This window comes from Trichoderma gamsii (genome assembly GCF_001481775.2).
Source record: "Trichoderma gamsii strain T6085 chromosome Unknown Scaffold_21.2, whole genome shotgun sequence".
Classification (NCBI taxonomy): domain Eukaryota; kingdom Fungi; phylum Ascomycota; class Sordariomycetes; order Hypocreales; family Hypocreaceae; genus Trichoderma; species Trichoderma gamsii.
Window position 1 is genome coordinate 126,951 of NW_020171358.1, and position 26,787 is coordinate 153,737.

General features: G+C 52.3%; 8 protein-coding genes across 8 annotated transcripts; 3 read left to right on the forward strand and 5 right to left on the reverse strand.

The window, feature by feature from the left end:
* Positions 1 to 329: 329 nt before the first annotated feature.
* TGAM01_v206252 (hypothetical protein) lies at positions 330 to 3,521 on the reverse strand (the record flags this gene model as incomplete). Its single annotated transcript, XM_018808834.1, has 1 exon — positions 330 to 3,521. One exon carries the CDS (start codon positions 3,519 to 3,521, stop codon positions 330 to 332), a length of 3,192 nt encoding a protein of 1,063 aa, XP_018657933.1.
* Positions 3,522 to 4,782: 1,261 nt separating this feature from the next.
* Positions 4,783 to 7,451, reverse strand: TGAM01_v206253 (hypothetical protein; the record flags this gene model as incomplete). The annotated part of the gene is made up of 2 exons (XM_018808832.2): positions 4,783 to 7,235; positions 7,298 to 7,451. The coding sequence occupies 2 exons, from the start codon at positions 7,449 to 7,451 to the stop codon at positions 4,783 to 4,785; spliced, it is 2,607 nt and encodes an 868-aa protein (XP_018657931.2).
* Positions 7,452 to 9,561: 2,110 nt separating this feature from the next.
* Positions 9,562 to 12,044, reverse strand: TGAM01_v206254 (hypothetical protein; the record flags this gene model as incomplete). Its single annotated transcript, XM_018808831.1, has 3 exons — positions 9,562 to 10,368; positions 10,446 to 11,411; positions 11,796 to 12,044. The coding sequence occupies 3 exons, from the start codon at positions 12,042 to 12,044 to the stop codon at positions 9,562 to 9,564; spliced, it is 2,022 nt and encodes a 673-aa protein (XP_018657930.1).
* A 2,798-nt stretch (positions 12,045 to 14,842) lies between these two features.
* Positions 14,843 to 16,851, forward strand: TGAM01_v206255 (hypothetical protein; the record flags this gene model as incomplete). Its single annotated transcript, XM_018808830.1, has 2 exons — positions 14,843 to 14,899; positions 15,007 to 16,851. 2 exons carry the CDS (start codon positions 14,843 to 14,845, stop codon positions 16,849 to 16,851), a joined length of 1,902 nt encoding a protein of 633 aa, XP_018657929.1.
* A 317-nt stretch (positions 16,852 to 17,168) lies between these two features.
* Positions 17,169 to 17,629, reverse strand: TGAM01_v206256 (hypothetical protein; the record flags this gene model as incomplete). Its single annotated transcript, XM_018808829.1, has 3 exons — positions 17,169 to 17,231; positions 17,359 to 17,421; positions 17,552 to 17,629. The coding sequence occupies 3 exons, from the start codon at positions 17,627 to 17,629 to the stop codon at positions 17,169 to 17,171; spliced, it is 204 nt and encodes a 67-aa protein (XP_018657928.1).
* A 493-nt stretch (positions 17,630 to 18,122) lies between these two features.
* Positions 18,123 to 18,473, reverse strand: TGAM01_v206257 (hypothetical protein; the record flags this gene model as incomplete). The annotated part of the gene is made up of 1 exon (XM_018808828.1): positions 18,123 to 18,473. The coding sequence occupies one exon, from the start codon at positions 18,471 to 18,473 to the stop codon at positions 18,123 to 18,125; it is 351 nt and encodes a 116-aa protein (XP_018657927.1).
* A 2,473-nt stretch (positions 18,474 to 20,946) lies between these two features.
* On the forward strand, positions 20,947 to 24,187 carry TGAM01_v206258 (NAK/BIKE protein kinase; the record flags this gene model as incomplete). The annotated part of the gene is made up of 3 exons (XM_018808827.1): positions 20,947 to 21,841; positions 21,917 to 22,014; positions 22,073 to 24,187. The coding sequence occupies 3 exons, from the start codon at positions 20,947 to 20,949 to the stop codon at positions 24,185 to 24,187; spliced, it is 3,108 nt and encodes a 1,035-aa protein (XP_018657926.1).
* A 435-nt stretch (positions 24,188 to 24,622) lies between these two features.
* Positions 24,623 to 26,131, forward strand: TGAM01_v206259 (hypothetical protein; the record flags this gene model as incomplete). The annotated part of the gene is made up of 1 exon (XM_018808826.1): positions 24,623 to 26,131. The coding sequence occupies one exon, from the start codon at positions 24,623 to 24,625 to the stop codon at positions 26,129 to 26,131; it is 1,509 nt and encodes a 502-aa protein (XP_018657925.1).
* Positions 26,132 to 26,787: the final 656 nt, after the last annotated feature.

Below are 26,787 nucleotides of genomic sequence, written 5' to 3' on the forward strand. Positions count from 1 at the left end.
AGAGGCATTTTTCGTTTCTTTCTTCTTTTTCCTTTTCACCAGCTGTACTTTATATTTCTTGGGTAACATTTCTACAATGCAGTAATTTTTCAGGCCTCAATTTATTATTCGATTTACTCATGTGAAGCTCTTTTTTATTTGAATTGTAGTAATTTTTGAATATTGTAATGCGTAATTTTATCTACTAGATCAACTAACATGCTTGAACTTTTTTATATCATCCATATATCCAGACGTCCACATGTCAAATTAACAACTATACTCTTCCCCCTCTTATACACGATACAGATACTCGTTAGATAGTAGCACAAGTGGTAATTCATCTTTTCCTACTCCACCCACCCAAACACCTCGCAAACCGCCATCGTATTCGTCCTCACGCCCACCAACGACACCAACACGCCCACCAGGTCCATCGCCAGCAGCAACAGCGCCGCCAGCATGAACCGCGGGCAAAACACCCGGTACAGCATGAGATGTCTCCTTAGCCAGCCGGCCCAGCTCATCGTAGCGAGGGCCTCGACGGCAAAGTAGGCAATGAAGACGCCCAGCGCGCGCGCAGACTTTTCGAGCACGCCGCGCTGTTTGGGGCCGACTTTCCAGAGCACGACGAGGGGCACCGAGGCGGCGGCGATGATTTGGCCCGCAAAGGTGTTGAGGCCGACGGCGAGAGGGGACCAGGGGTAGCGGATGGAGAAGAGGGGGATGAAGGCGCTGTCCCATTGGATGCTGGAGAGGACGGCCTGGTGGCCGGTTTTGAAGAAGTAGAAGTTGCCGAGAATGGCCAGCATGACGGGGCCGATGGCCTCGGATTTGAGCTGGTTGAGGTCGATGATTTCGACCAGGCAGAGGATCTGCCACATCATGATGGACAAGGCTCCCGAGCCCATGGGCTTCGTGAGGAGGATGCAGGCGGCGAGCAGGTTGAGCGGGAGGTAGAGGTATCGAGCGCCCATGGCGTTGCCGTATCCGAGAATCGTCACCAGCTGTCCAGTCTTAGACTGTGTCGACAAGATAGAAATGTTTGGCGGTGCCCAGGCAAACGACGTCGATCCGACAATCAGAGAGAGCGCCAGGATAATCTGCGCCAGGTACACCCCGGTTGATTTAAGAGTGCTCTCGGAGAATCGCTCGGCAAGCCATCCGCCGTTGTTGGCAGAATCAATAGTCCAGTATAGAGCAGACAGGAATAAACTACCGCGGAAGGCATATCCGATCCACGTGGGTGCCAGGCTCTCATACGATTTCGAAGGCAAGAGGAATGCCTTGATGACATCTGGCAGAATGATGAACACAGCAAAGGGAATGACGAGCTGCCAGGGAGCCGACGTGGAGGATGTGACAGATGAGTAGTAGGTTGAAGTGCAGTAGGGCATCTGCTCCTCGCGGCAAAGCTTAGAGTACGAGGCCAAGCGTCCGAGAACGATGAATGTGACTGTGTGATAGATGGCCATCGTGCGGTCAACCTTGGATTCGATGCGGAACGACGAGATGAGCACAGCGACTCCAAATGTTGCCATGAAGAACAAGAGGATCGAGTCCTCCCAGATCGTGTAAGAGTTGGAAGCAAAACCGATGGAATGACTGAGAGTAAGGACAACGGACAACCAGCCCCAAAAGGTCTTAGGGAAGATATTGGCCAGTGTCTTGCCGGCAGTAGAAAGCGATGAGATGACACCGGTGATCAATAATGTCACAGCCAGGGCTGCGAGGCCGTCCAAAGGCTGCTGGCGGTAAACTCCCACGGCAACCAAAACGCCTACGACGAAGAGCACTCGAGCATCGGCCAATCCACCCAAAAGACTCCGGTGGTAACCCTGATCCGGGTGTTCCTCCTTGTCTTCTTGGTTCAGGTTCATAAGCTCCAATCGCCTCTCGGCATAATCGAGCTCAGCATCATTGGCCACTACAAACTCCTCGTCTGCGGGCTTCGATGCGTACATGACAAGCATCACAAGGCCAACGGCAGTAATAAAGACACCACCCACCATCCTGGGGACGTCAAATCGAGCCCACAAGCCTTTGTAGACCTGAAGAGCCTCATCTTCAAACTTAGTGAAAGCATCATAGGCGGCTTTATCCTTCAATCCGGCAGTGTTGGCCAATTCCCAGAGAGCGGCGGGAGAGCCAGGCTCTGTAGTCTGATGAATGCCACGGGCCTTGAAGTATGACTGTCGGTATCTCTCGATTCCGGCAGAAGCCAGTCGCGAAACAGCAGCAAGATTGGCCCAATTGTTGCCCTTTTGTCCCGCAAAGGCCTCTTCAATCGGCTTTCCGAGATTGTTGAACGGGATGGGGATGCCCAGAAGCAGCGCAAGGGTTGGCACAAGATCAATCTGGTTAACAGGGCGAATCTTGGCAGTAGCCGGTGGAGTGACAAACTCGGACGATGTTCTGCCGAAAAAGGGTCGCTTGGAATACATCCACAGAGCAGCCTCGACCTCATCGTCGCTCTCGCCTCCGTGATCGCCTTTTCCGTCCATGCCGTGGTCACCCATGACTATGAGGAGCGTGTCGTCGTCAATGGATCCTGCAACTTTGGTGATGAACTCGTTCATCTGCTGCAGCTTGGCGGTCATGGCGGAGTGATTGGGACCATAACGGTGTCCAGCATGGTCAACGCCCAAGCAGTGGCCAATGAGGAGATCCCACTGTCCCTCTGACTCCAGAAGCGGAAAGATGTTGTCAATGACTCCGTTATCGACCGTGTGCAGATCCCATACATTGAAGCTGTCATAGGGCTTGCTGATATTGGCCTCAAAGTGGCCCGGGAACAGAGACCACCAAGTGTCGTCTCCCAGATGCGCAATCTTCTTCCCCGCGTCCCTCATCTGCATCAGCAGATTGTCCTCGTCAATGGCAGTTCCAGCAAAATTGCTCCCCGCATCGATAAAGGTCGGCAGCGTCCCCGTCGTCAAACCCTTGAGCCTCTGCAGCGTCGTCGTCGGCGGGTCGGCAATAAAGGGCCGCAGGAAGGCATTCTGGGGCGTCTTGACAGCCGTGTCGTACAAAAAGGGCAGCGAGTTTTGGAAGGCGTGCGCCGCGGCCGGATCCTCGGGAATGGTAAAGTCGTATCGCAGGGCGTCAATCAGGATCACGACGGCGCGGTCAAACTGCTTCGGATGCCAGCACCCCTTTTGCACATCCAGCGCGGCCTGACTCGCTGCCAGGCCCTCGACCGGCGGCGCGGCACAGCTGGACTTGTCCTCCAGCACCAGCCTCGTCAGCAGGAAGCCGCTGGAGAAGAGCCAGATGCCCAGGGCATGGACGGCGAACAGAAACGTCCAAAAGGCCGTCGTCCACCACCAGCGTCGCTCGTAGGCCTTTTGCCGCTTCTTGTTGAGCTTGTCTCGCTGCGCCTCGAGGATGGCCGTCTGTTCCTTCTCGGTAGGCAGGCCCTGGGCTACGGCCTCGGCCTCTTGCGCTTCCCTGGCCTCGCGGGCGGCCTTTGCCTTGGCGAATTGCTTTGAAATGGCCTTGAAGTCGAGGCCGTCCATGGCCTTTGAGCTTTTCGGAGGCATGGCTGGTTGGTTATCTGCGAGTCGCAGTCAAGACGCAGGCCATTGGCCTCTTGCGGGTAAATTTACTCAATTGGCTGGAGAGAAGGAGAGTAACGAAATAGACGCAGTTGGAAAGGAGGAAGAAAGGAAGAGAAGATGGATTATATGGATTAAAAAATGCTTGGATATCAGGAGAAAAGAGAAAAAAAAGATGCCGAGATAGCCTTTTGGGTCGAGCTACGGTGTTCCCCAGCAGAGCCACATTAAGCTGCTTAGCGCAACGCGGGTTGGCTGGAAGCTGCTGTGGAGCTCACTGAAGAAGAGTGGTTGGACTATTCTGCAGAGCCCTGAGACATTTTATAAGCTTCCAGAGATTCCGGCAGTGGCCGGCGCTATCAATTGCCTCGCAATCTCCGTGGGAATATGAGAAGCGGTGACAATTGGGTTGGTTCAGGTTGCAGCCGGAATTGGGATCGAATTCCTGGGATCTCGTGGGATGACGTCTTGGGCATGGATTTGTGAAGAATCGAGCCTAGCTTTTGCCGGCAGCGCCATATTACATTTTTTGGAGCAGCAGTCCGCCAAATACTACAGATGCCTATATATAGAGACTGCCATCTGTCAAAGCAGGGCATTAACAACATAGGATAAAGTAACACAATAAGGGCGTATTTAATTCGTAACGTGCATACTATCAATAAATAACATAAAAAGCCTACCTCTCTTCCCACGAAAACTTCTATCTTTCCGATATCCCTCCCATCCATCTGTATTTTCATCTAAATGTACATACGCTCATATACGTAAATTTACCTTCATCTCTAAGCCATCCATCCATCAATCAATCTTTGAAAAAAAGAAAAGAATAAAATTCCCATTCATCTCAAGCATTCCCATCCCATCATGTCCATCCCATTCATCATCTGTTCAGAGAGAGAAGCGTAACAAAAAGGAAAAAAGAAGAAGAAATAAACACACATTACCAATCAAATGCAGCAAAAATGCAGAGTTCTTTAGAATGCCATCCCAAACGCCCTTTTTTTAATAAGAAAAGGAAAGGTATCCTACGACTCATTGCACATATATATGCGGCATCCCACCAAAGAAAGGAAAAGAAAAATCGCACAACATATTCCACCCCAATCTCGTGTATATGTACGCAAGCATCAACGGGTATGTTCTTTAAATTAACGGAGGCATATGCGCTGCCTTTGCCATATCTCATCACATCATTCTAGACGACTGAGAAAGAGTATAGTCGTTGAGATACTCTTCTCCCTCTCTAGAACATGTCATTCTCATCGTACGTGCTAGTATCGTACGTATTCTCCGTTCCGGAGGGGCGACTACCGCTGGCCCGTCGTCGCTCCGCACGTCGCCTTCTCCTATTGTCTGCAGCAGACTCGTTGCCCTTGTCGTCAGCTGGCGGCGGCTGATGTGGCGTGCTACGTGGCGGATTCTGCGGTGCGGTTGGGACCTCGGTCGGCACTTCGCTTTCCATGCCACTCCAAGTACCATGGCTGCCAACACTGGTGATTGAAGGATTTGGTAGATGCTGGCCGGGTGGTTGTAAGAATGAAGGTCCAGGTTGGCCGGACTGCTGGGCAGGAGGCTGACCCGAGTTATAACCTGAATCCCTACCACGTCTGCCCTTGGCGAGTGATGGGTTCGGCGGACTCAGTGGCCCTAGGCGGCTGGCTTCATCTTGGACTCGGCTGCTGCCGACCCTGCTGCTCTCGACTCGGCTTTCAGCCGCCGATTCTGCCCTCCTCTTGCTGTCGTCTCTGCGGTACCGTCGATTCTTGGTAGGAGACTCGAGCGCCGAGAGGCTTGATTGAGAATCTCTTCGGCCCCGGCTAGTCTGTGCCAAAGTCTCCTCCTCAGTAACCTTTCGCAGTCTGACATGTTCCTTGTCGTCACGCGGTCTTGCGGGCCCACTCGTCTGGCTTGATCCGCCACGTCCTCGCTGTTCCCTGGCTGCCAGGCTGCTAGCACGGGCAGCCGCTTCGGCCGCGGCTCTCTCGCTGTCCATTTGCCGTCTTGAAGAATGGCGCCCCTGAGGTCGGTCGGCAAGCGAAGTCACATCGGATTCAACTTCAGAACGGTGTAATATGCCATGGGGATCACTAGGCATGGTAGGCATGGACAGACGCTCGCCCCGCCTCGGTGGCGACGACATTTCATCAGAGATCAACGCAGAGGTGCTGGGTCGTACTCCAGCAGCCGTATTCCGCGGTCCCTTTGGAGGCATGGTGGAAAGCTCGGTTTGGGTGTCAAACGTAGACTCCGTTCCATCTGAGTACTCGGTTCCTGTCACGGTGCTGCGCCTTTGAGGTGGACGACGAGAGTCCCTTCGGATTGGAGATGTATATTCGGTGTTGGTGTTGCTGTACCTGGAGGAGAACTGAGTGCCGGACCGCATCTCCTCTTCCTCCCTCAGTCGATCCTCTTCTTCCTTTCGGGCACGTCTGTCGGCAAACTTCTTGGCGAACCATCCAACTCCCAAAGTAGCAAGCACTCCCTTGGCAAAACCGCCGCCTCCAGAGGGCTCATCACGCGGTCGTCGTGACGGAGAAACGTAGGACGAGTATTCCGATTCATCCATCATATCTCCTCTCGAAATGTTGCTGCGAACGTGGGAGCGTCGTGGAGATGAGCTTCGACCTCCATATGCGGAAGCAGTCTGAGTGGGAGCAGGATGACGAGATGGAGGAATGGTTGACACATCATCAGTATACTCGCTGTTGAATTCGCTTACTGTGGCAGCGCGTACAGACCTGTTGCGATGAGGAGTTTCAGTTGATACAGCAGAGTACTCTTCATCTCGCCGGTCACGACGATCCATAAAGTTAGAAAAGACCTTTCCAGCCCCAAAAGCAGCAGCCGCGCCGCCCAGTGCCTTGCCGAAGAAACCTCCTCCACCACTTCGTTGTGCCGGAAGATCAGAGTACTTTTCGGAGAAGTAGCTTGGCCGTGATGAGATTACCGTCGGTCCACGACTTCTACTTATGGATGGTGACCGTGTGCGGGCTCGGCTGCGGTCGTCATCATGCTCTTTCTTGCGTCCTCTCATCAAAGCAAATAGTCCAGCGCCAGCCGCCAAGGGTCCCAGCCATTTCAGGGGAGAATTCTCGTGCTCCCTGGGTTCAGAATAGTATTCGGATTCCGTGATGCGAGTGTTGCCCGCTTCAGAGCGCCCCGCTGGAATGTATCGCTCATGGCGTCCCTCGGCCCGGTAGTCGAGGACAAAATAGACTGCAAGGAGGAAGCCCATCCAAACCGCGTATAAGATGAAGAGAACCTTTGGCGATCCGTAGAGGGTAAGTCCGAGGGGCACCTGAATAATTCCGAGGAGGGCTGCAGCTCTGCCTAACCAATTATGAAGCGTTACGCGAAGAGAACGACTCTTCATAATATGCTGAATCAATCGACCCCCCACAAGCTGAACAACGAACATGACGAAGATGGCAACTCCAATTCCATGGTGCGGGTTTGATAGCGATCGATTTGGTCCAACTGCGAAGAAGGGTAATATGAATGCTGCTACCAGAAGTAAGCCGGAGAAAACGCCCAGCCGCGCATGGTATCGCATCGCATGAGCCGGTTCTCTCGTGTAGAATCTCGCAAGCATCAAAGACAGGGGTACCAGGAACAGAAAGACCATGGCAGCCATAATGCCGTGAGCCAGAATAATGGTATGGTATTGGTGAACGGTGGAGAAGCGATTTCCCATTCCTGTGTCAAAACGGTTAGACGAGCGACCCCCAAGACAGTCCAAGACCATGTTCTATTCTAACCATTGTATCTCATTGTGTCAAAATCGGTCCCTTGCAAGTTGGGGAGAAGGAACGTGTTCTTGGTGAAATCCCACGTTCCATCTCCCACCACCATGGTATCGGAGTCATAGCTGACAGAACCAGGTGAGGAGAGTTGGTCTGGTGCCGGCGCCATGACGGCGGCGACGAAAACGTAAGCGGCAAAGTTTGGCGATCTGACTCCAAGCAGAGTGCGACGCGATTTATACTGAGCCGACTCCTCTGTGGTGCGCCAGCGACTTCCTCCGCCTTGCGCCTTATCGCCCAGCCAGAACAATCGTACTCGTCGTGCGGTGTCGCGGGAGTGTCCGTGTCGTGCGATCAGGCGCCGCGAACAGGAATGAGGAATGTCTGTAAGTCGTTCAATGTGGGGGGTTGGAATCGTGAAGATCAAAAGTATGGTATCACCAGGTCGGAGTTGTGAACACAGTCAAATCGAGCCGATCCCGCGCAACGTCGCAAAATGGCAATCCAGGCTTCAAAAGACGGCAAAAACACCAGGAAAACGGCCTCCCGCGCAAAAAAGGATGCAAGATCAAGAAACGTCTCAATTGCTGCGATTTTAGCAACCTGCAGCTCTTTGGCTAAAGGGACCAGCCACCCATACGAGGCCTGGCAGGAGCAAGGGCCACCCCCACATCGGCGCAGCTTCCCGTTGCACGGGGCGACGGGATGTACCTTTGTAGACCGCTGGCAGCGCCAAACAGCCTTAGGTAATGCAATAGCAAGCCTTTCATTGGATAAGAATCATGTGACTGCACCGCCGCCAGCTAGCAGGTACGAGGAGCCACTTTTCCGTCAGCGGGAGGCTGGTGTGAAGTTTTAGCTCTTCGCCTTGAGATGCGCATCATCCTCTATTGATTGTTTTTAGCCGCGCGTTCAGCTGCACGATCCCACGTTGTTTTGAACAGATTATAGCGCTGCCAATTCTGCTATAGTATTTCCAATGCTAGTCTCAAGATTACATAGAAACTATGGGCAAACTAATGCCTTTGACTGCAAACACCTCGGCTGCATGGATCTCGATATCTGCAGGCCGATCCAATGGCACGGCGCCACGGCGTCCCAAAAACCCCTACTTCGTACACCGCGTAGCTTTTCTCGATGTCGACAAGGGGAAGAGTCCACTCTTCGACTAATGTTGCTTTTTAAAGAAGCAGATTTGTGATGGCACATGTGTTCAGCCCGCCTCGCCTGTTCCAGCTTCTGGCCCAAGCCAGTGGCGGCGAGCTAATAATAGCCCTCGTCCATCAGAAGCGGTAACCTTCTGGAACTCTCTCTATATGGTACTTACTGTCTACATATGCTCTCTCTCTATGCTCTTGGCTTCCACTCCATAATCGCTCTTGATTGATTAATCTTGTAGCAAATTCTGCGTAGGGCTCATAACTCAGCGGCAAGCATGTAAGACGGCAGCGGTGACTTCGTTTCCTAAAGGCTGTCTGCTTAAGGGGCCCGACTGGCGGTCTACAAAGCCAACGGTCTGCCAGCTCATTGATCGACTCGGTGCATCTGTAAAAAACAGGAGAGTTGCTTCCGTTTGCCACATGCATTGTGGAGCAGCTGATATGTACTGTGCATATTGCTACCCGTGCTTCGTGCATCTTGCCATGCAGCAATTCGTACGAGGCCGCTTCTGTACTCGTGCATCAAAGACTACCCTATACCTTCATCAACTACGCCCCTGAGAATACGGCATAAAGTTTTACGCAAAGCTTACAGAGCCAAAATGATTAAGTTTTAACATGTAAATTCTAAAAGCTCATCAGCCGACAATTTCCCGTCTTGCCAAGAACGCGGGCTTTACTAGTAAACGTTGGAAATTGTCACTCCCGCGATGGTGGGTGAAAATCATATCTCAGCAATTATGCATAAACTTAACTTACACTACCCAAATTTTAGCATAAATTGTCGATGCTGACGCCATGCCATGATTCCAGGCAAGGTAAAAACATTCCATCAAGTCAAAGTCAGCCAAATCAAATTGTCATTCATAATCGTTACTATACAAACTTGTCCTAAATACCCAAAATATATCCCAATACAAAGAGGCCATCATTACAATGACGCCTCGACGACCAACGCTCTGAAGCCCTATTCAACGCTTTTTCATTGTAAATTTTCAAGTTCCCCCAAATGCAGACCTCCTTGATCTAGTGGCCAGGTAGGTATTCTTCACATTGATGTCTTTGACCAAATATGGCCTATCGATCTATGTGATGTTTTCCCTCTTCTTCTTTTCGACTTTAGCCGAGCAAATGTGGTGGCGTCATGTTATCAAAGTTGCTGATGATAGATTCATCCGCAGCAATGCTATTGATAACGTCTTCTTGAGTGAAACCAAGCCAGAACTGGGGATTCTTCTGCTGCTCCTTCTTGATGTGATAAATCTCCTGGGCAACACCCTTTACCTGCCCTCGAGCTCTGTCTGCGGCGCCCCATACGGCGGATAACTCATTCAGGGCACCAATATTGAGACGAATCTGCTGTCTCAGGTCGTCATCGTCGTGTTGAATGAAGAAGAGTGCCCACTTGTTGAGATGCACAATGGAAGAGAGAGTGATGACGCAGGTGAAGAAATGAGTGTGAGAAAGCAGTGGTACTCGGTGTGTAATCAACTTGCTGATGCCGTTGGCTGATGCAATTGTGTGCTTTGTATGCTTGTTGAAGAGGTCGCCAGCCGGAACAAGCTGATATGGTGCGCAGGAGGTGATTTTCTGAGAGGGCGAAGAATCGAGCTGCGAATGAGGTTGGTGAAGCAGAATCGACGTAGCGTACATCATCATATGCGCCTGAAACATCATCTCATCCAGTTGGCCGTTGGCTGTTAAAGAGTCTTTCTTATCCTCTGGCAAGTGGAGTCGCCAGTTGGTAAGAAGGGCCTCAATGCGTCCCAAATTTTCATCCTCGGGTCCATAGATGGGGGGTGTTCTCATGAATCTACCTAAATTCCGTCCACAGAGAATCCTGTATGCAAAGGAAGAGAATCGGCGCTCATCACCAGAAAAGTCCCGGTCTTCCAGCTCTTCCAAGGTCATAGGTGGAGGTATGTGCTATAAGAAACGTTAGTTAAACAAAAGCCTTGGGCTTTTGTGCAGAAAAAAAAAATGATAATATAAAGGAAGCTTACCCCTGCAAAATACTGCGACTCCTCGCATGGAAGGTTTACATCCGTAGGGATATCATAGAGTAAGAAATTGGTCATTCGATGAACACCGGCAATCATGCCGTCAATGATGAACAGATCCCACCATGTTCGACGCCAACTCTCCTCCAGTACTGGGTTACCCCGCCCATTCAGAGAAGCAAAATGCCCCTTGTTAAGACCAATTTGAAGGGCCAGTGTCTCGGTCCGGCCAAGCAGCTCAGCTGCCTTTGTGTTTTCACAGCAACCATCCAGGGCAACAATAGACAGCATCATGGCCTGGACCTTGAAGCCGTCTTGAGGAAAGCTCAAATCATCGAGAAGACGCATGGCGTCATCGTACAGACTCGGCCTTGATTTGCCGACATCGATGAAAAGCGATCCCACCCATCGGATCACGGCCATCAGTGGGTCAAGGGCCGTCCCATTGGCAAGCGGCAGCAGGTGCTCTCTGGGGAGCACAAAAGGGTGCGAGCCATGAAAGTAACGGTAGAAGGAGTCGATGCACCTCTCCTGGAGGGTCTGCATGGGAAAGTGAGCGGGGAAAGGGAGGTGGGTACCAGTCACCAGCCCGTTCGGCTCAATGCCGTTGATGCTACAATATGACCTGTACAACTGGGCTTGCGAGACGCCCGGGGTGCCTTGGTAAGATGCTGCTGGAGACGCCTCGGGCATCAAGCTGGGGCTGAAGCCGTGAATGGACATTGGGTTCGACGGCACGGACATGGCGCTGGAGACTCCGGCGCCCAGCAGCATGGGGCAATCGGACGGCGCGATGCTGATGGAGTCGGTGTCCGGAGGAGAGGTGGCCTGGCGTTTGTTTGGATTCTGGGTGGTTCCTCGGCGAGGGCCCTTGTAGCCGCGTCGAGAAGCTACGTAGATGCACTCGAAGTTGGAGCCCACGCATCGCGAACATGGGGACTGGCCATCGCATTTGAGATGTTTGCTCCGCTATGCAGCCGAAGCGAGTAGCCCGAGTTAGCAAATTTCTGGTCCATTATGCAAAGATGCAGGGGAAACAAATGGCTGGATGGGTGTTTGTTGTCTGTCCCCTTTCTTGGCAGCAGCTTCATGAAGGTGACAATCGGGTCGAGTCAGACAGCGAGAGTTTCTGGCTCTGGAAGCGATTGCACACCTCTGACACAGTTTGTCTTTTACTTTCTTTTTTTCGAAACCGCGTACTCCCACATGACTACATCGAAATGGAGCTCTGCAGCAATGCGCAGCCAGTTGCTGCTTTGGGGGTTACAAAAGCAAAAAGCAAAAACGAAAGGCTGTCGTGCTGCTTCCAAGCGAGGTCGGCGAGGAATAAATGAAGGAGGATCGTCCACTTACGCAGGCCAAGCAGGCGGCGGAGACGGCCGACTCGCGCGAGGGGCCGTCGCCGTCTTCTTTGATCTCGGAGGCCTTGGCTGGGTCTTCGGGCTTGCTGGCGAGGCCAGTGTCGGGCACGTCGGCGACTGCTTGAGCCATCCGGACTCCATGCGTCGGGGAAATCGGCGACTGAGATGCGGATGACGAAGAATCAGGAGGCGACAGGGTCCCAGCCGGTGGCTGCTGCACGCCATGGCCACTCGCCATCATGGTTGATAAATAGCGATTGCAGGACGCGCTGCGAGCTTTGCTTTTGGTTTTCGTATTGATGCTGGTCGCAGATAGGCGCAGAAGCAAAAAAGAAGAACGAGATAGTACTCGGGTTGGTTGAACGTTCTCTCAGGGGAGGAGGTTCTGGGGTGGGGAAGCCTTATGGTTCAACGGCGCGGGCAAAGGATGCTGCGGCCAAGTCCAGGGACTCCCGGCCCTGCAACTCCGCAGTAGCAGGTACGCGCAGCACGCAGCAGCCGCTGGAAACGGAAACGGATTGCCTGGAAATGCTACCGTGTTGCTGCGTGACTTGGCACTGGCGGCTGTGCTCAGGATTGTTTTTGTCCCTATTGCTTGTTGTTGGTTGATGGAAGGATTCAGGCTTCTGACAGGATGGCCAACCGACCTCAAGCTCCGAGGTAAAACAACCTAGGTCCCTATGGCCGCTGTATGACTTTTTGTCTTGCTTTCGATTCTCACCGCTTGAACGGAAATTATACTATGCGTTCAGAGAAAAGGAGTAAAAGAAGAAGTGACAAGCAGGAAAGAAAACGGAGAATAGAAGAGGGCGAAAGAACCGACGGATTGAGACACAGGTAGAGGGTACGGGGGCATATTGCGTAAGATGTACCTGAGACATTAAAACAAGGTTGGACGATGCATCTGGAGCTTGGCTTGCTAATCGAGGCCGGCTCAAGTGCTGTTGGATCGCCAAGATTGGATTGCAATGGAATTGCTGCTTATCAAACAACGCCCGCCGGGCCACGGGCCAATTTCGCATCAAATCTGTTGGTTCAACTACGGGTTTCTTCCACAACTTGTGCTTCAACCTTCAACCCCAGAAACCAAGAGTCCCCGTTATACAAGCACTGCTGCTGCCAGCCAAATGCCCGGCCGCGAATGACATGCGACCCGGTAATTGTCAGACAGGGCCAGGCTAAATCGCCAGAAGGTGCAGAAGGTCGCCCTCGGGGCTGCGATCTAGCCACATGCAGCGCCGCCGCCCTGCTTTGGTTGGACGCCATCGCGGAGCCCTCTCCGCAGTTTTTCGAGGCAGCGCGTGAGAACGCTGAGCGAGCCCATTGACCGTTTTACGCCAGTCAGATGTTAGTCGTTGCGCCAGATCGGGAGCGAGTACAGGCATGTTTTTCCGTATGAAACTGTATAGACTGTAAAGACGGATAGGCACGCAACACGGCTGACGAGGCTACACGATTCTACAACTGGATGACGGAGATACGGCGGTAGGCGTCAAGCTCCGGGAGAACCCGTTTTTTTTAACAGTCAGTATGATATTCAGCTGAAACACATGCTTTTTATGGTACCGGCAAGTCCGCGGGATCAATTGAGCACAAGGCAAGATGAAAGACGGGACAAGGCATGCTCATGCCTACAGCGGCTACAGCCTCACAATAACTACCTACCTACCCATTGCCTAGTACGGGTCTTCATTCGTCAATAAGGGCCATCTCTCGGCTCCCGGCCTGAGACCTTTTCCCGTAACTGGCATTGCCCAGACCTGACCGCTATCCGCGGGTCCGGAAGTGGGAGGCCACAGGCTGTCAAACCCACCACTATCTGCGAGTTTGCCCCATGAGGCAAAGCCAGGCTCAACTCTCAGTGACTGGCGATACATCCATGCAGGTCTGGGACCAGCTGCAGGGAGCACAAAAACTATTGATCAAGGAAAACAAAATTACTCGCGAGAAAAAAAAAAAAGGACTGATTACCGATCATCTGAACAGCCCGTGTCTCCAAACTAATGCAATACGTGAAATTAGATGCAGAGATGCCGCCTTTGCAGAGGCCAATGGCAGCGCTGCATCCTCCCGATTGCGAGTGTCACCGTCTCACAGCGTGCTTCGATGTAATTTCAGACGCCGCGGCTTGAAGCGCAACGCCACATGCTGCTAGTCCTCTGGCTACGGTTTGTCCGTCGTAGAGCTAGGAGACGTGCTATCAGCGGTAGTAGAAGCAATAGGCCTATATAGAGGAGGCTAAGCCTTATGTACTACCCATTGCCAAGAAAGAGAGGGGAAGAAGGCCAGAGAGGCGAATCGAGATTGATCCTTTCATTATCTACTAGTAGGTAGGTGTCGCATTAGATCTTTTGTCGGAAGTTCCATGTCTCACGGGTTGAACTCGGGCTGATTGCTCCGTACAGCGTAGGGGAAACAGCCGGTTTACTCCTTTTGTGACTTATCAATTGTGCCTTTATATAACCAGATTGTGGCTTGGCATATCGGCCAGTGGTTGATAGGGGAGATGTCAAAGCAACATGGAAATCAAGGACGAGATGGACCGGAGCGCGCCCGCAGCCACAATATCAGATGCGCTCCGGATATCCTCTTTGTTCTGCCTTCTTTTATTCCACCTATTCTCTAAAGCCCATGAGAATATCATCGTTCTGTGTCACCATTACCATCAAGCCCGTTACTCACCATCATCGCCCGCTAGATGCTCTATATTCGAGACATCATCCCCTGTCCCTTGCCCCGTCCATCGGTTCGGTCCACGATTCGCCATGGCTCGGGCTCGGTCCTCGTCCGCTCCATCCCCACCCAGCCCGTCTCGTAGGCCAGATTTGCTAGCCCTTCCCCTCACACACACATCAATTGCTAGGTAGTAATCATTGATCGTATGCCCAATCCAGCATCAGGTAGCGCAGCCTCCAGATACTACCACCGCCCAACAACAAGCCACCCTGCGCGGCACGCCGTTTAGGGAATATTCCTTTGGCGGGCTCGTAGTAAAAGGAGACAACAAAAAACTGTCTAAGTTCCTCTGGGAGAGCTAAAATGGATCCCGTGTCAGCGGCGGGCCTGGCTCTTGGTGTTGCATCCCTGGGCCTGCAAGTCTATACCGGCTGTATCCAAGGCATGTCATGGCCTGTGTAATTTATCTCCATGGTTCAAACCTGTTAACTTTTCAATTTTATCGATGCTGGAATTAAGGCATCCAGCTTCTCGTAACCGCTCTCGGCTATGAAGACGACTGTAAACATCTCAATCTGCGCCTGCGCCTGGAGCAGCAGCGCCTCTTTGCCTGGAGCGAGACGTCCGGCCTGCTAGACGTGAATTCGGAGAACCAGGAGCGCATCCTAAACTCGAACGTCTTCCATCTGCACCGCCAGACGGTTTTGGATCTGCTGGTACAAGTTCAGTGCCTGTTTGACGAATTCATTGCGTATCAAAACAAGCATAGCAACTTGACTCCCTTTCGCGACGATGGCGAGTTCCTGGTCTCCCCTGAGCTGGATGCCAAGCAGGCCAGCTTCCCTATATCGGAGAAGAAGCGACTGTTTATCAAAAAGGCAATGATGAACCTCAAGCAAAAGTCACAGGAGGGTTTGAAGAGATTCAAATGGGTGTCCTTTGATAAGGAGGGGTTCGAGCAGCTGCTTGCCAAGTTTACGCTCTTGAACGACACCATGATGAATATCCTGGACCACTCGCTGCAGGTTGAGATCCGCCATACCGTTCAGGATACAAACCGGGGCGTCTTGCTGCTTCACCACAAGATTGCCGACCTCAGCCATCTGGTGCTGGCCCTCAAGGATCAGCTGGAAGTTAGGAACCTGCCTGGTGCGCCATCACGGACGCGGCTATCTAAGACCGAGAGGGAGGCAAACGTGGCCGAACTGAAGCAGCTTTCTCGGCTGGCAAAATTCAAGGCTTTCAACGAGACCATTGACCCAAAATCGGATACCCCAGCTCTGATAGACGACGCTGTGGCGGGCTTTCTCGAGCTGGCCAAGCCGGGAGAACAGCGCCTTGTGCAACTTCCCAAGTATCTCATAGAACTGAACCCAGGCACGGATGAATCTGAGGATCCACGGTGCGAAGCCATTTTGAAGACTGCCGAAGGAAGAAAGAAGGTGTGGATCGAATGGAAAGACTACGATAATGCGGGCAACACCGGCTGCCTGTCCAAAGCAGAGATTGTCGATAGAGTGAGAAAGCTGGCCTGTCTACTCCACCACAGCCCCAAGCCAGAAGCCTTCCGGACACCTCACTGCATTGGCTTCTTCGACAAAGCAGACCCCGACGTTCCAGACGACGACGTCGACATCTTGGACCGGCGACTGGGTCTGGTATTCGAACGGCCAGACAGTCAAGATGTGCATGATACTCTACCGCCCGTGTCTTTGCGAGAATTGCTCCTAGACACTACAGTACGCAAGCCCAGAGTCACCGACCGCATCAAGCTCGCGCACGCCCTCAGCAACTGTCTGCTCTATCTCCACGCAGTCAACTGGCTGCACAAGGGCCTCCGCAGCCACAACATCCTCTTCTTCAAGACAAAGACGGGCCACGTCGACTACAGCCAAGTCTTCCTCTCGGGCTTCGACTTCTCCCGCCCAGGCGGCTCCGAAGAGGTGACGGAAATCCCCGGCTTCGACGCCGAGCACGACCTGTACCGCCACCCACGCGCCCAGTCCAACCAGGGCAAGCTGCGCGAGCGGTCCAAGAAGAGCTTCGACATCTACAGCCTGGGCGTCATCTTCGTGGAGCTGGCGCACTGGAAGCCCGTCGACGGCGTGCTCGGCATTGAGATGCGGCTCGCCAAGGGCCAGTCGGACGTGGTTCGGCAGGTGCGTGGCGATTTGCTGGCCCCGGGGCGGGTTGCTGATCTCGGGGCCGAGATGGGCGAGAAGTTTGAGGAGGCGACGAGGCGGTGCTTGGTGGGTGAGCGGGAGCTCGGGCTGGAGCCGGGCGATGATGAGACGGCTGATGAGGTCGCTTCGCGGCTCTCGGGGAGCTATTATGACGACGTGGTTAAGAAGCTAGCAGAGATTGTAGTTTAATAACATGATATGAAAAGACGGAAGAAAGAAGAAGCACAGAAAAGGAAAAGTGGAATAAACGAGTCAAAAGATGTAATTTCTTGATATTGTAAAATGTTCTGGGTATTTGCTCTATTCTCCCTCAGGCTTGAATAGTTTGGGGATATCACATCATTAGAAAAATGGACCAAGACGGCGTCGAGCCGTGGCCAGAAAGAAAGAGAACAGCTCCCGAGTTCTTTCCCATGCTCTTCCCCCAACATCAAATATATTAATCATTCATTTGAACCTCTCCCTCCATCTAATCGTGATTGTTGATTTCGAAGGGCATTGGGCGCTTAACAGCAGCATTCGCAGCACTCGAAGCAGGCGATACCGGCGCAGATACCGCAGCAGATTTCCTGGAAGCGTACAAGTCAGAAAGAAGAACCATATTTTATTTTTGGTATTGTGAGCGTATGATGGGGTATATTTGTATGATAGGCTTTGGGACGGTTTAGCATAAGAGCAAGCTTGGGGGACACTTACACCCTCACCACCACCACGCATGTTGGGAGCCTCTCCCTCCACGCTCATAGGCTCAACGGGACGCTAAAGCAGATGGAAAAGCCAGGGTTAGCAGACTGTTTAATTCATTCAATTATGTCCACGATGCATTTGAAGCCCTTTTCTTCTTTGAATCTTGCTTCTATTATGCGGTCATGGCTTGGCAAACACCTACCGGCTGCTCGGAGCTAACTCGCGCCGGGGCCTCGGCAGTCATCTGCTGGGCGACCATCTGGGGCTGAGGAGAAGACATTATTGCGATTTTGTAGAGGCGTTTAGAACCCGAGGATATATATGAAGAGAAAAAGGTAACGAAAGTGTGTTTTCTTATGTCGTTTATGAGGGAGAAGAAAGAGAAAGGGAAACGGCCAAGTGGGTGGAGGAGGGTCTGCTGGGTCTCTTATAACTGTGAGAAAGAGACAAAACCCATCGTGGGAGGGGAGTGAACAACAAAGTCCCTGTTTTCTTCTTTCCAAACACCTACGTAGCATCACTCAGGACTTCACGCAGGGGCGCAGCATCAGCTTATTGCTAGTACTAATGCCAACTAGTCCAGCAGGCTGATCCTCAATGCCACCAACATGCCATTTCTGTTACGGGCAAAGTGTAGACAAAGTATACATCACATTCTGCACTTGCCGCGGAATGGTTGCTTTATTCGTGGAGAGCTACCTAAAAAAAACAAGAAAAATAACATCATCAGAAAAAGGTACAGTACGGAGGGATCCGCAAATGCTACGTCAATGCTACCACTTCGCGTCTAGTCGAAACACAGCTATGCTGAGTTGGAGGGCATTTTGGGCAATTGGGAACTTGTTGGCGCCGGCTCGGTTTTCTGGGACACGACGACATGGGGGCTGGCGGTTTGCACGGCACGAATGAGCCGAGCGGTGCTCAGCATGGGACGAGCTGATTGGTCGACGGCGGCTCTGGAGATGATCGATACGGGGGTGGTTTTGGAGCTGGGCTAGCGATGTTTGGGACTCGAGTGAAAGAAGGCTTGGAGACGGTGTGCTGGCATGGGCATGGCATGGTTTGGCATGGAAATCGGCGTTGTCAGAGAGATTGAGGAGCGTCTTTGAGAAGCGGCCTCCCATGATGATGGACGGATGTTGAAGTTTGATATACTGTATATCAATGTGGAGATGGGTGGCTTCCCCGTCTTTGACAGGCAATCCACCTGTCGATTTTCATTACGGGCGATGGCTTTTGCGATACAAGCTGCCGCCAGTGCTCGGCATTCTTGCTTGTTCTAGAAAAGGACAAGACGCAGCTGAAAGGGCACGGCCGGCTGTCCAGGCGCGCAGACAAGCGCCCAACTTCACGGAGAACGTCTTGTTGCTTTCAGGGGCATCTGATTCTACTAGACAATGCGACGTGCCGCTACGTACATGTATACTTGGTCTAAAGGTCACAAGAATAAAGATCTGATGCTAAGCAGCAGCCACAACGCATACCTCACGCATTGAAGCTAGCAGAAGCAGACAGCCCGCTAGCAGCTAATAGTCGAGGAAAAAAATTAGACTTGGAAAATGCTGCTGTGGGGAGAAAGAGGCGGCCTGAGCTGATAAGAAACGGTGAAGATGAATTCCATCAAGCTGGCAGTGTCTTTTTTGCTCTCATTCGTTGTAAGACGTCTCAGCCCCATGGATGGACGACAAGCTCGGACATCCATAAGACTGCGTAAAGAAGATAAAAGAAAAAGAAGAATCCCTGAAAACTGTTTTTTTTTAATTCCCCTACAGCGTACATAGGCGATGTTACTTACTCAGGCGTATGCGCATATCTCAGAGGCGTTGCTTAAACGGATCCAAAAAAGCTCCATTGAAATGGTGGCTATGTGCTGGCTGTCGGCTTCTCGGCTTTGCGCCGATGAGGATCCGACATCTTCTGTGTCTCCAACACAAAAGTCTGTATTTCACTGATTGTATATAGCAAAGGCCAAAGCACTCTTTCAAGTTTGAATGAGTCGAGCAGCTAGTCACGGCTGAAGCCTTTCGTCAACCTACGTCAGGGAGGCAAACTCTGTAAAAATAGCAGCGGGTTCCTGATGAACTAACTAGCATGGAGGATCTGCTGCTCGCGTCGCCACCGCTACAGAAGTTAAAACGGCCGGGCATGTCACTGACAGAATGTACGTACCTGGCAGTGCTTTTGGGACCTCTCGGGCAAGTTCCTGATATGCACTTCACGTCCAGTAAAAATACATGTAGATATGCCATTCTGTATTTGTGCATTGAAGAGTTGCTGTGCCATTGCGTCAACGGAGCCCGCGGACCCTGAAGATCACACATTCCGTCAGTGACATCGCCAATGAATTGCCAGGACCCTTATCCAAAGAGGTAGGGAGACGCCGTCTGCAGTTTCACATGTCTCATATGGGCACTTAGGCGATGACAGCTCCAATCTCAAAGTACACAAGCGTTTTCAAGGTCCATCAAACAAGCGCAGTAGACAAGTTTTGAAAGGCCTTTGAATGCCTCGCATGCTTCATGCCGTCCCAAGCTTATAGGCAGCTGTGGATGGATACTCGTAGTTCACATAGTGGGACGCACCAAGCTTCGATTAAGATTGTCGAGCCATCGCCATTCTATGCCCAACTCACTTTCATGCTTAAACAGGGCAAAACACATCCCCTTTTAAGCTTGCCGGCATTGTCTATTACAACGACCAAGTAGTCCCCATCTCCTACGATCATGTGCACTTACTTGTATCGATACGTTGCGCCTAGTAGAAAATAAAAAGCCGCATCCACTGTTAGATCGCCATCGTGACTTGATCTCTAGACTTTAACAAGCATTAACCCCGATCACGCGGCCCGGCAGTAGACAACTTTTGCTATCGTATCACCCAGTTATGGTGGTCAGCCACGGTGCCAAGCGCATCTCTTGCCATCTTACAGCAGTTCCCCGTCTTTCGAGTCCCCCTGATGGCGCTGGCGACATTCTCCGCGATCCAGTTTTGGCAAAGCTTGGCCCTCCAGCAGGCTTCAGCATCTGGCATTCACACCTAGATTTGGACGTGGCCGCGAAATGACTGCAATGACTGGATTCAGTGATGCCTAAACGCAATATTAGAGGCCACGTCCCATTCACTATGGCGCAACTGCCGGTACTGAGCTGCGCCAGCAATTAGCCGACGATTCTCCGATCGCATCTCCAGAAAGCGTGGAGTCTAACCAAGGGGGTTCTATGGGGGAGCGAGGCTACAACTATCTTACCGGCATCTTAAATCTCCAGGGCCGTGTGTCCTCGCCATAATTCAATAACTTTCACGGCCTTTGCGCCTCTTTTTCGAGACAATCACTCTTGGGAACTGCGGTAACCGACGTCGTCTTGTCTGGATATTCTTCTTTGCTCGCCAATGTCCTGATGGTATAGCCCATCTCCTTACAACGCCCCTCCGCCCTAGCACCATTAGCAGCGTTCCCGGTACGTCACCCCCCGAAGGCAGCAGAAAAAGGGCACGCTGGGCTTTGTCCTTACCACCGCCGACGCTCTCAGGGCCCCCCGAGCTTTGCTCCACGATCACCATCTCGGGAACCGATAGACGAGCGGTTGATCCTCCAGAATGGCTGCCCACGGCCACCGAATGGCCGCTCCGGTGGCTCACCATCCACATGCTGGATATCCCCAAGCCGCGGCGGTGATGCCACCGGCCGGCACCTTTGCCCCAGGGACCAAGATCCAGGTCGGCAACCACCGGGTGCAGATTCAGAAATATCTCTCCGAGGGAGGCTTTGCGCACGTTTATCTCGTCAAGCTGCCCAAGGCCGTCGACGGCACCGATCTGGCGGTGTTGAAGCGAGTCGCCGTGCCCGATAAGGAGGCCCTGCGGGGCATGCGAACCGAAGTCGAGACGATGAAGCGACTAAAGGGGCATCAGGCCATTGTCACATATATCGATTCCCACGCGTCGGAGCTCAAGGGCGGGGGATTCGAGGTGTTTTTGCTCATGGAATTCTGCGATGGCGGCGGTCTGATTGACTTTATGAACACCCGGCTGCAACACCGCCTGACCGAGCCCGAGATCATCAACATCTTTGCTGACATCGCCGAGGGCGTTGCCTGCATGCACTACCTCAAGCCCGCGCTGCTGCACCGAGACTTGAAGGTCGAAAATGTCCTCATCACCAATGGCCCCACCAGCAAGAGGTTCAAGCTCTGTGACTTTGGTTCCGCTGCGCCTCCGCGACCGGCTCCTACGACAGTGGTCGACTGTCGCCTGATGGACGAGGACATCCAGAAACACACAACGTTACAATACCGAAGCCCCGAAATGGTAGACGTCTACCGAAAACAGCCAATCAACGAAAAGTCGGATATCTGGGCGCTGGGCGTTCTCTTGTACAAGCTCTGCTACTACACAACCCCCTTTGAGGACCAGGGGCAGCTGGCAATCTTGAACGCGAGCTACAGATATCCCAGTTACCCGGTGTTTTCGGATAGGCTGAAAAGCCTGATTGGTACGAACCAGCCGAGCCTTTTCACTTTTTAATAATTCTCAATAGCAACCCGCTAACTCGAATTGCAAATTGTAGCCATGATGCTGAAGGAGAACCATCAATCAAGACCCAACATATACCAGGTCTTGAAGGAGGCCTGTGCTATGCAGAACCGAGAAATACCGATACATGATGTCAGTCTTTTTTTCCTCACCACATACTTGGGAATAGTACCACTAACAACCATCCCAGATCTACTCGGGACAGTCGAGCGCAGAACCTAGAGCTACCCAACGAGCCGCCGTCGAGTCGAAATCACACCAGCCACCCGTCGTTGGTGCTGTCTTCGCAGCGCCCGTCAAAGAACAGCAGGCGCTTCCAGATATTGTACCAATGAGGAGAGGTCGTCCGAATCCTTCACCATCTCGAACGCCTGTCCCTGCAAAGGTCAACAGTGGTGATCCATTTGCTGCTCTGGACTCAAAGGCCACCGCAGCCGCCGCCTCTGTTCGCCGGGCAGAGCCTGACGAGCTCTCAGCCCGATTCCCGCGTCTGGATGAATTCTCCTTGCTCCAAGATCAAAAGACTTTCAATTTTGATTCGACGCCAATCTCGCCTCGTCCACAGAGAGACTTGGGCGTAAAGGTCGCTGAACGGCTGGCTGATGAAGCATTTGCGTCCTCTAGAAGCCCCGCGCAAACCCCCGTCCAGAGACCACACTCTGTGGCGCCAATCTCCTCCCGCCCTCCCCTCGACCTCTCACAATCTACTCTGGATACCAAGCCCCTCCCCAAGCTGGCGCCCTTATCTGCGACACAGTCGGGGGTTAGTCGGGCTCAGTCGATTATAACAAGCAACCCTGAGCTCAAGGCTATTGCCAACAAGACTGCAAACTCCTCATACGTTTCTATCGGGACAATGACTGAAGCATCTCCCTCGGAGAAGGAGCGACATGTTGATATTGACAGAAGCAGACGCTCTCTTGACGTGGAAACTCCCCGCGAAACACCTCGCGCGGCGGCCCTTACAGGGCAAAATACCGCCAAGCGGATTTCTGGCGGAAACTGGGCGTCAGCAAACACGAGGTCTTCGTCTGTTCAGCCACGGCTTAGCCAGAGCACAGTTGCTTCATCTAGGACGTCACTGGATAATCTAAGCTCCCAAGAGGATTTAATAGATGTCAGGTCTTCTGCCGGAAACCTTGGCCTCAAACAGCGACCTGTCAGCTCCACCTTTGAACCCAGCACTCTGGAATTTCTGCGCGAAAGGGAAAATGCGTCCAAGCCTCCCAGCCGTCAGTCTTCAGTTAACCGCCACTCATCGTGGCATCTTCCTCTGTCAAGTTCCAATACGGGTCGCAATAATACTGACGGCGGTGTGAGCTTGAAAGAACAAGCCCGAAGCTCGAGAAGCTTCGAGGTCCAAGACCAGGATCAAGATCGACCTGTGCAAAAGCCTGAGACGACAGCATCCACGTCCAAGAACTTGCTTTCTGGCAAGTTTGGTGGCGCTTTCAAGAAGTTTGAGAATAATGCTCCATCTGACAACGAGTCGGATTTTAGACCTTCATCGTCTGGTAAGGAGCAGGGACGTCGCGCATTGACACCCATCCAAGGCTCGGAAGCAGCAGATGATAGAAGCGATACAGACGGGGAAGGCCATGGCCATATGACGGCTGAGATGCGTCGTGAGATGGAGCGTCGCCAACTGGAAGAGGAGGAAGCTAGAGTAGAGGCTGCGCAAGCGGAATATCGCCGACGGGTTGCGGAAGGCGGGTCACCGTCCAAAGCTCGACCAGCCGTAGCTCCCAAGCCTATGGGGGCGGCGCGGGCTGCCAGCATACAAAATAGGGTGCAGAGTCTTTTAAGCGAAGAACAGAAGCCGTCAAACGTGCCGCGCACCGCCCATGGTTATGGCAAATACACGGACTCTGAGCCAGCACCGAACGAGGCAGAGAAACCGCGCCCTGACGTAAAGCGGAAGCCAATTGTAGCTGCGAAGCCCGTCGTGGTAGACCCGCGGCGAAGCGACGGCTCTCTGAGCGATGCCAGACAAGCCACGGGCTCGACGTCCGCTTCTGCAAGCGTATCGGGCAAGAGTGTAGCCAAGCCGGCAGCCCCCAGGAAACCCGTTCACCTGAATAATATACCCACAGGAGGAGGACGGCAAACCTCCTCACCGACAAAGGAGAGAGACGAGCAATCATTCGAGCGCCTGATAGCAATTGATCTTCCTGGGCAGCCAATGCTAGAGATGACTGCAAACGACAGGGACGACTACGTGGAGGACTTTACAAAACGCTTCCCCAGTCTAAGCACTATAGAATTAAGCCGAGATGGCGGCCGCGAGAGAGACGGGCCGCACTGATAGAGATTTGTTCTTTACTTTTTCTGTTTCTTTTGATTTACTTTACTGTTGTTATTTTCCACTTTTGTCGAGCAAAAAACAGGCATCGGGGTTGAGATTTTTTTTTTTTTGCAAAGCTGATACAACATTATATATTCGAGCATATACGGGAGCATTACACCGGCTATGGAAATACAGTATTTACTCTCTTCCTCTTTTTCCTTCTCTACTTGGAGTTGTATTTCTCCTCGTTGTAGAAAGCGGCTGTTTCGTGTGACATGTGGAAGTATGCACTAAACCAACGTTATGCGCCAAAAGCGAGCATGAGGCAGCTTATCTTATCGCGCTGCAGGTACCCATAATATTTTTTTTCCCATTGAGAAAGATGCAGCCTCTGGATTTTAGATTTGAATCTTGCTTGGTAAATCATAAAATCCCAGAACATCACAACACAAAATGGCCAAGAGAAAGAGACAAGCGGCTGCCACCAGCGAACCGGCTGTGGAGCCTGTAACCGCCAAGAAATCAAAAACTGTGGAAGAAAAGTCAAAGCCTGCAAAGAAGAGTACAAAGACCAAGGTTGTGGAAGAGACAAAGTCGAAATCAGCACCGAAAAACACGACCTTTGTGGAGGAAACCATTCAGATTGTCGCGGGATCATACGACCGAGTGCTCCATGGATTGACGGCCGCAATTGGCACCAAAGGTGACGTCGAATTCGCGGATACATTCCTCTTCAATGCGCACTCATCAGCCATTCGATGCGTTGCCGTGTCCCCCCCCTCGGCTCCCGCGCCGGGCCAGACGCAAAAAGTCTTGCTTGCAACGGGTAGCACGGACGAGCGAATCCACGTATATAACCTGTCGGCGTATGCTCCGAGCAAGAAGAAGGGCGATATGCTGGCTGGCGTTGCGCCGAGACCGATCCAGGAGAACGCCAAGAACAGAGAGCTGGGAACGCTGCTACATCACGACTCTACGATTACGTCGCTGGTGTTCCCCACGAGGTCAAAACTGCTGTCGGGCAGCGACGATTCGACGATTGCCGTGACACGCACGCGAGATTGGTCCATGCTGAGCAATATCAAGACGCCGAAGCCGACTGCGCATGGCCGACCGACGGGTGACACCGCGCCGTTTGGAGGCACCCCGGCTGGCGTCAACGACTTTGCGATTCATCCGAGCATGAAGCTCATGATTAGCGTCGGTAAAGGCGAGAGGTGTATGAGACTGTGGAACCTTGTTACGGGAAAGAAGGCGGGCGTGCTGAGTTTCAGCAAGGAGATGCTGAGGGAGATTGGAGAGTCCAAGCACTCGAGCGGCGAGGCGCGGAGAGTAGTCTGGGGAACGGCGGACGGCGCGGACGAATTTGCCGTTGGATTTGACCGGGATGTGGTTGTTTTTGGCATGGACAGTGTGCCCAAGTGCCGGGTTATGCCGACGACAAAGGTCAAGATACATCATTTTAGCTATGTCACGCTGGATGAGGAGACGGGAGAGGCGCTACTGGCTGTGGCGACTGAGAATGGGCGCATCATGTTCTTCTCAACAAAGGCGGACGACTTGAAGAAGCCTGAGGAATCAGAATCGTCAGAGACTCTGCCTGTGGCCAAGCTTGTTGGCTTCGTCGGTGGAGAGGGCGTTTCCGGCAGAATCAAGGATTTCGTCACGATACCTAGCACGGCTAACCCGGGGACGCTGTACGTGGTGGGAGCAAGCAGTGATGGACAGATTAGGCTGTGGACGGTGCAGGTGGACGAGCTGCGAGATCTGGCGAAGAAGGACAAGGCGGAGGGGAAGCCTGTTGGTGTGTTGAGGGGCACGTTGGTGACGCATAATCGGGTTACGTGCATGGCGGCGTTTTTGATGCTGGAGAGGCCGGAGGGGGTGGAGGATAGTGAGGATGAGGGAGTTGAAGATGAGGATGAAGATGAGGATGATAGTGAGGAGGAGGAGGATGAGTGAAGGATGATGCTGATTTAATATATGGAGGCTGTATATAATGCATAAATAGGGGTGGAGTTGGTGAATACCTAGATCAATGCTGTTTACGATTTGGCTATTCATACTTGCTGATTGAATACCTAAATACTTTTTACGATTACAATCGTCCATCGACCATTGGTTGGCCTTATCTGCTGTTAGAATCGAAGTATGGAGTCTGGTTTTCGTTGACCAAACTCTGGCGATGCGAATCTGGGTGAGGCAGCCGCGAATGGAGATGACAGACGATTATGGCTTCCCTAAATATCCAGTATCGCATTATATGCGGTGGCAGGCACCTTGTAACTTCTGATCTGTGTTGCGTACATTTCTTCCTCCTGCTTCTCCTCTTTCTCTTCCTCTCTCTCTTTTCTTCATTTCTTCGCTATTCATATTTCTTCTTCTTCATTTCTTCGATATTTAGACTTCTTACGACCAACATTCTTCCACGCATCGCCAAGCTTGTGCACCTAATCAGCTGTTGCTTTATATCGCTGCAAGGCAAAGTATATGTTCACAGCAGAAGTCACCCTCCAATGGCGGTCGGCTTCCTGTCTCTGTCAAACGAGCTTATCTCCATGATATGCGCATACAAGTGCAGGCACTGTTTGTACCCAGAGTCATGGCTTGATTCTCCA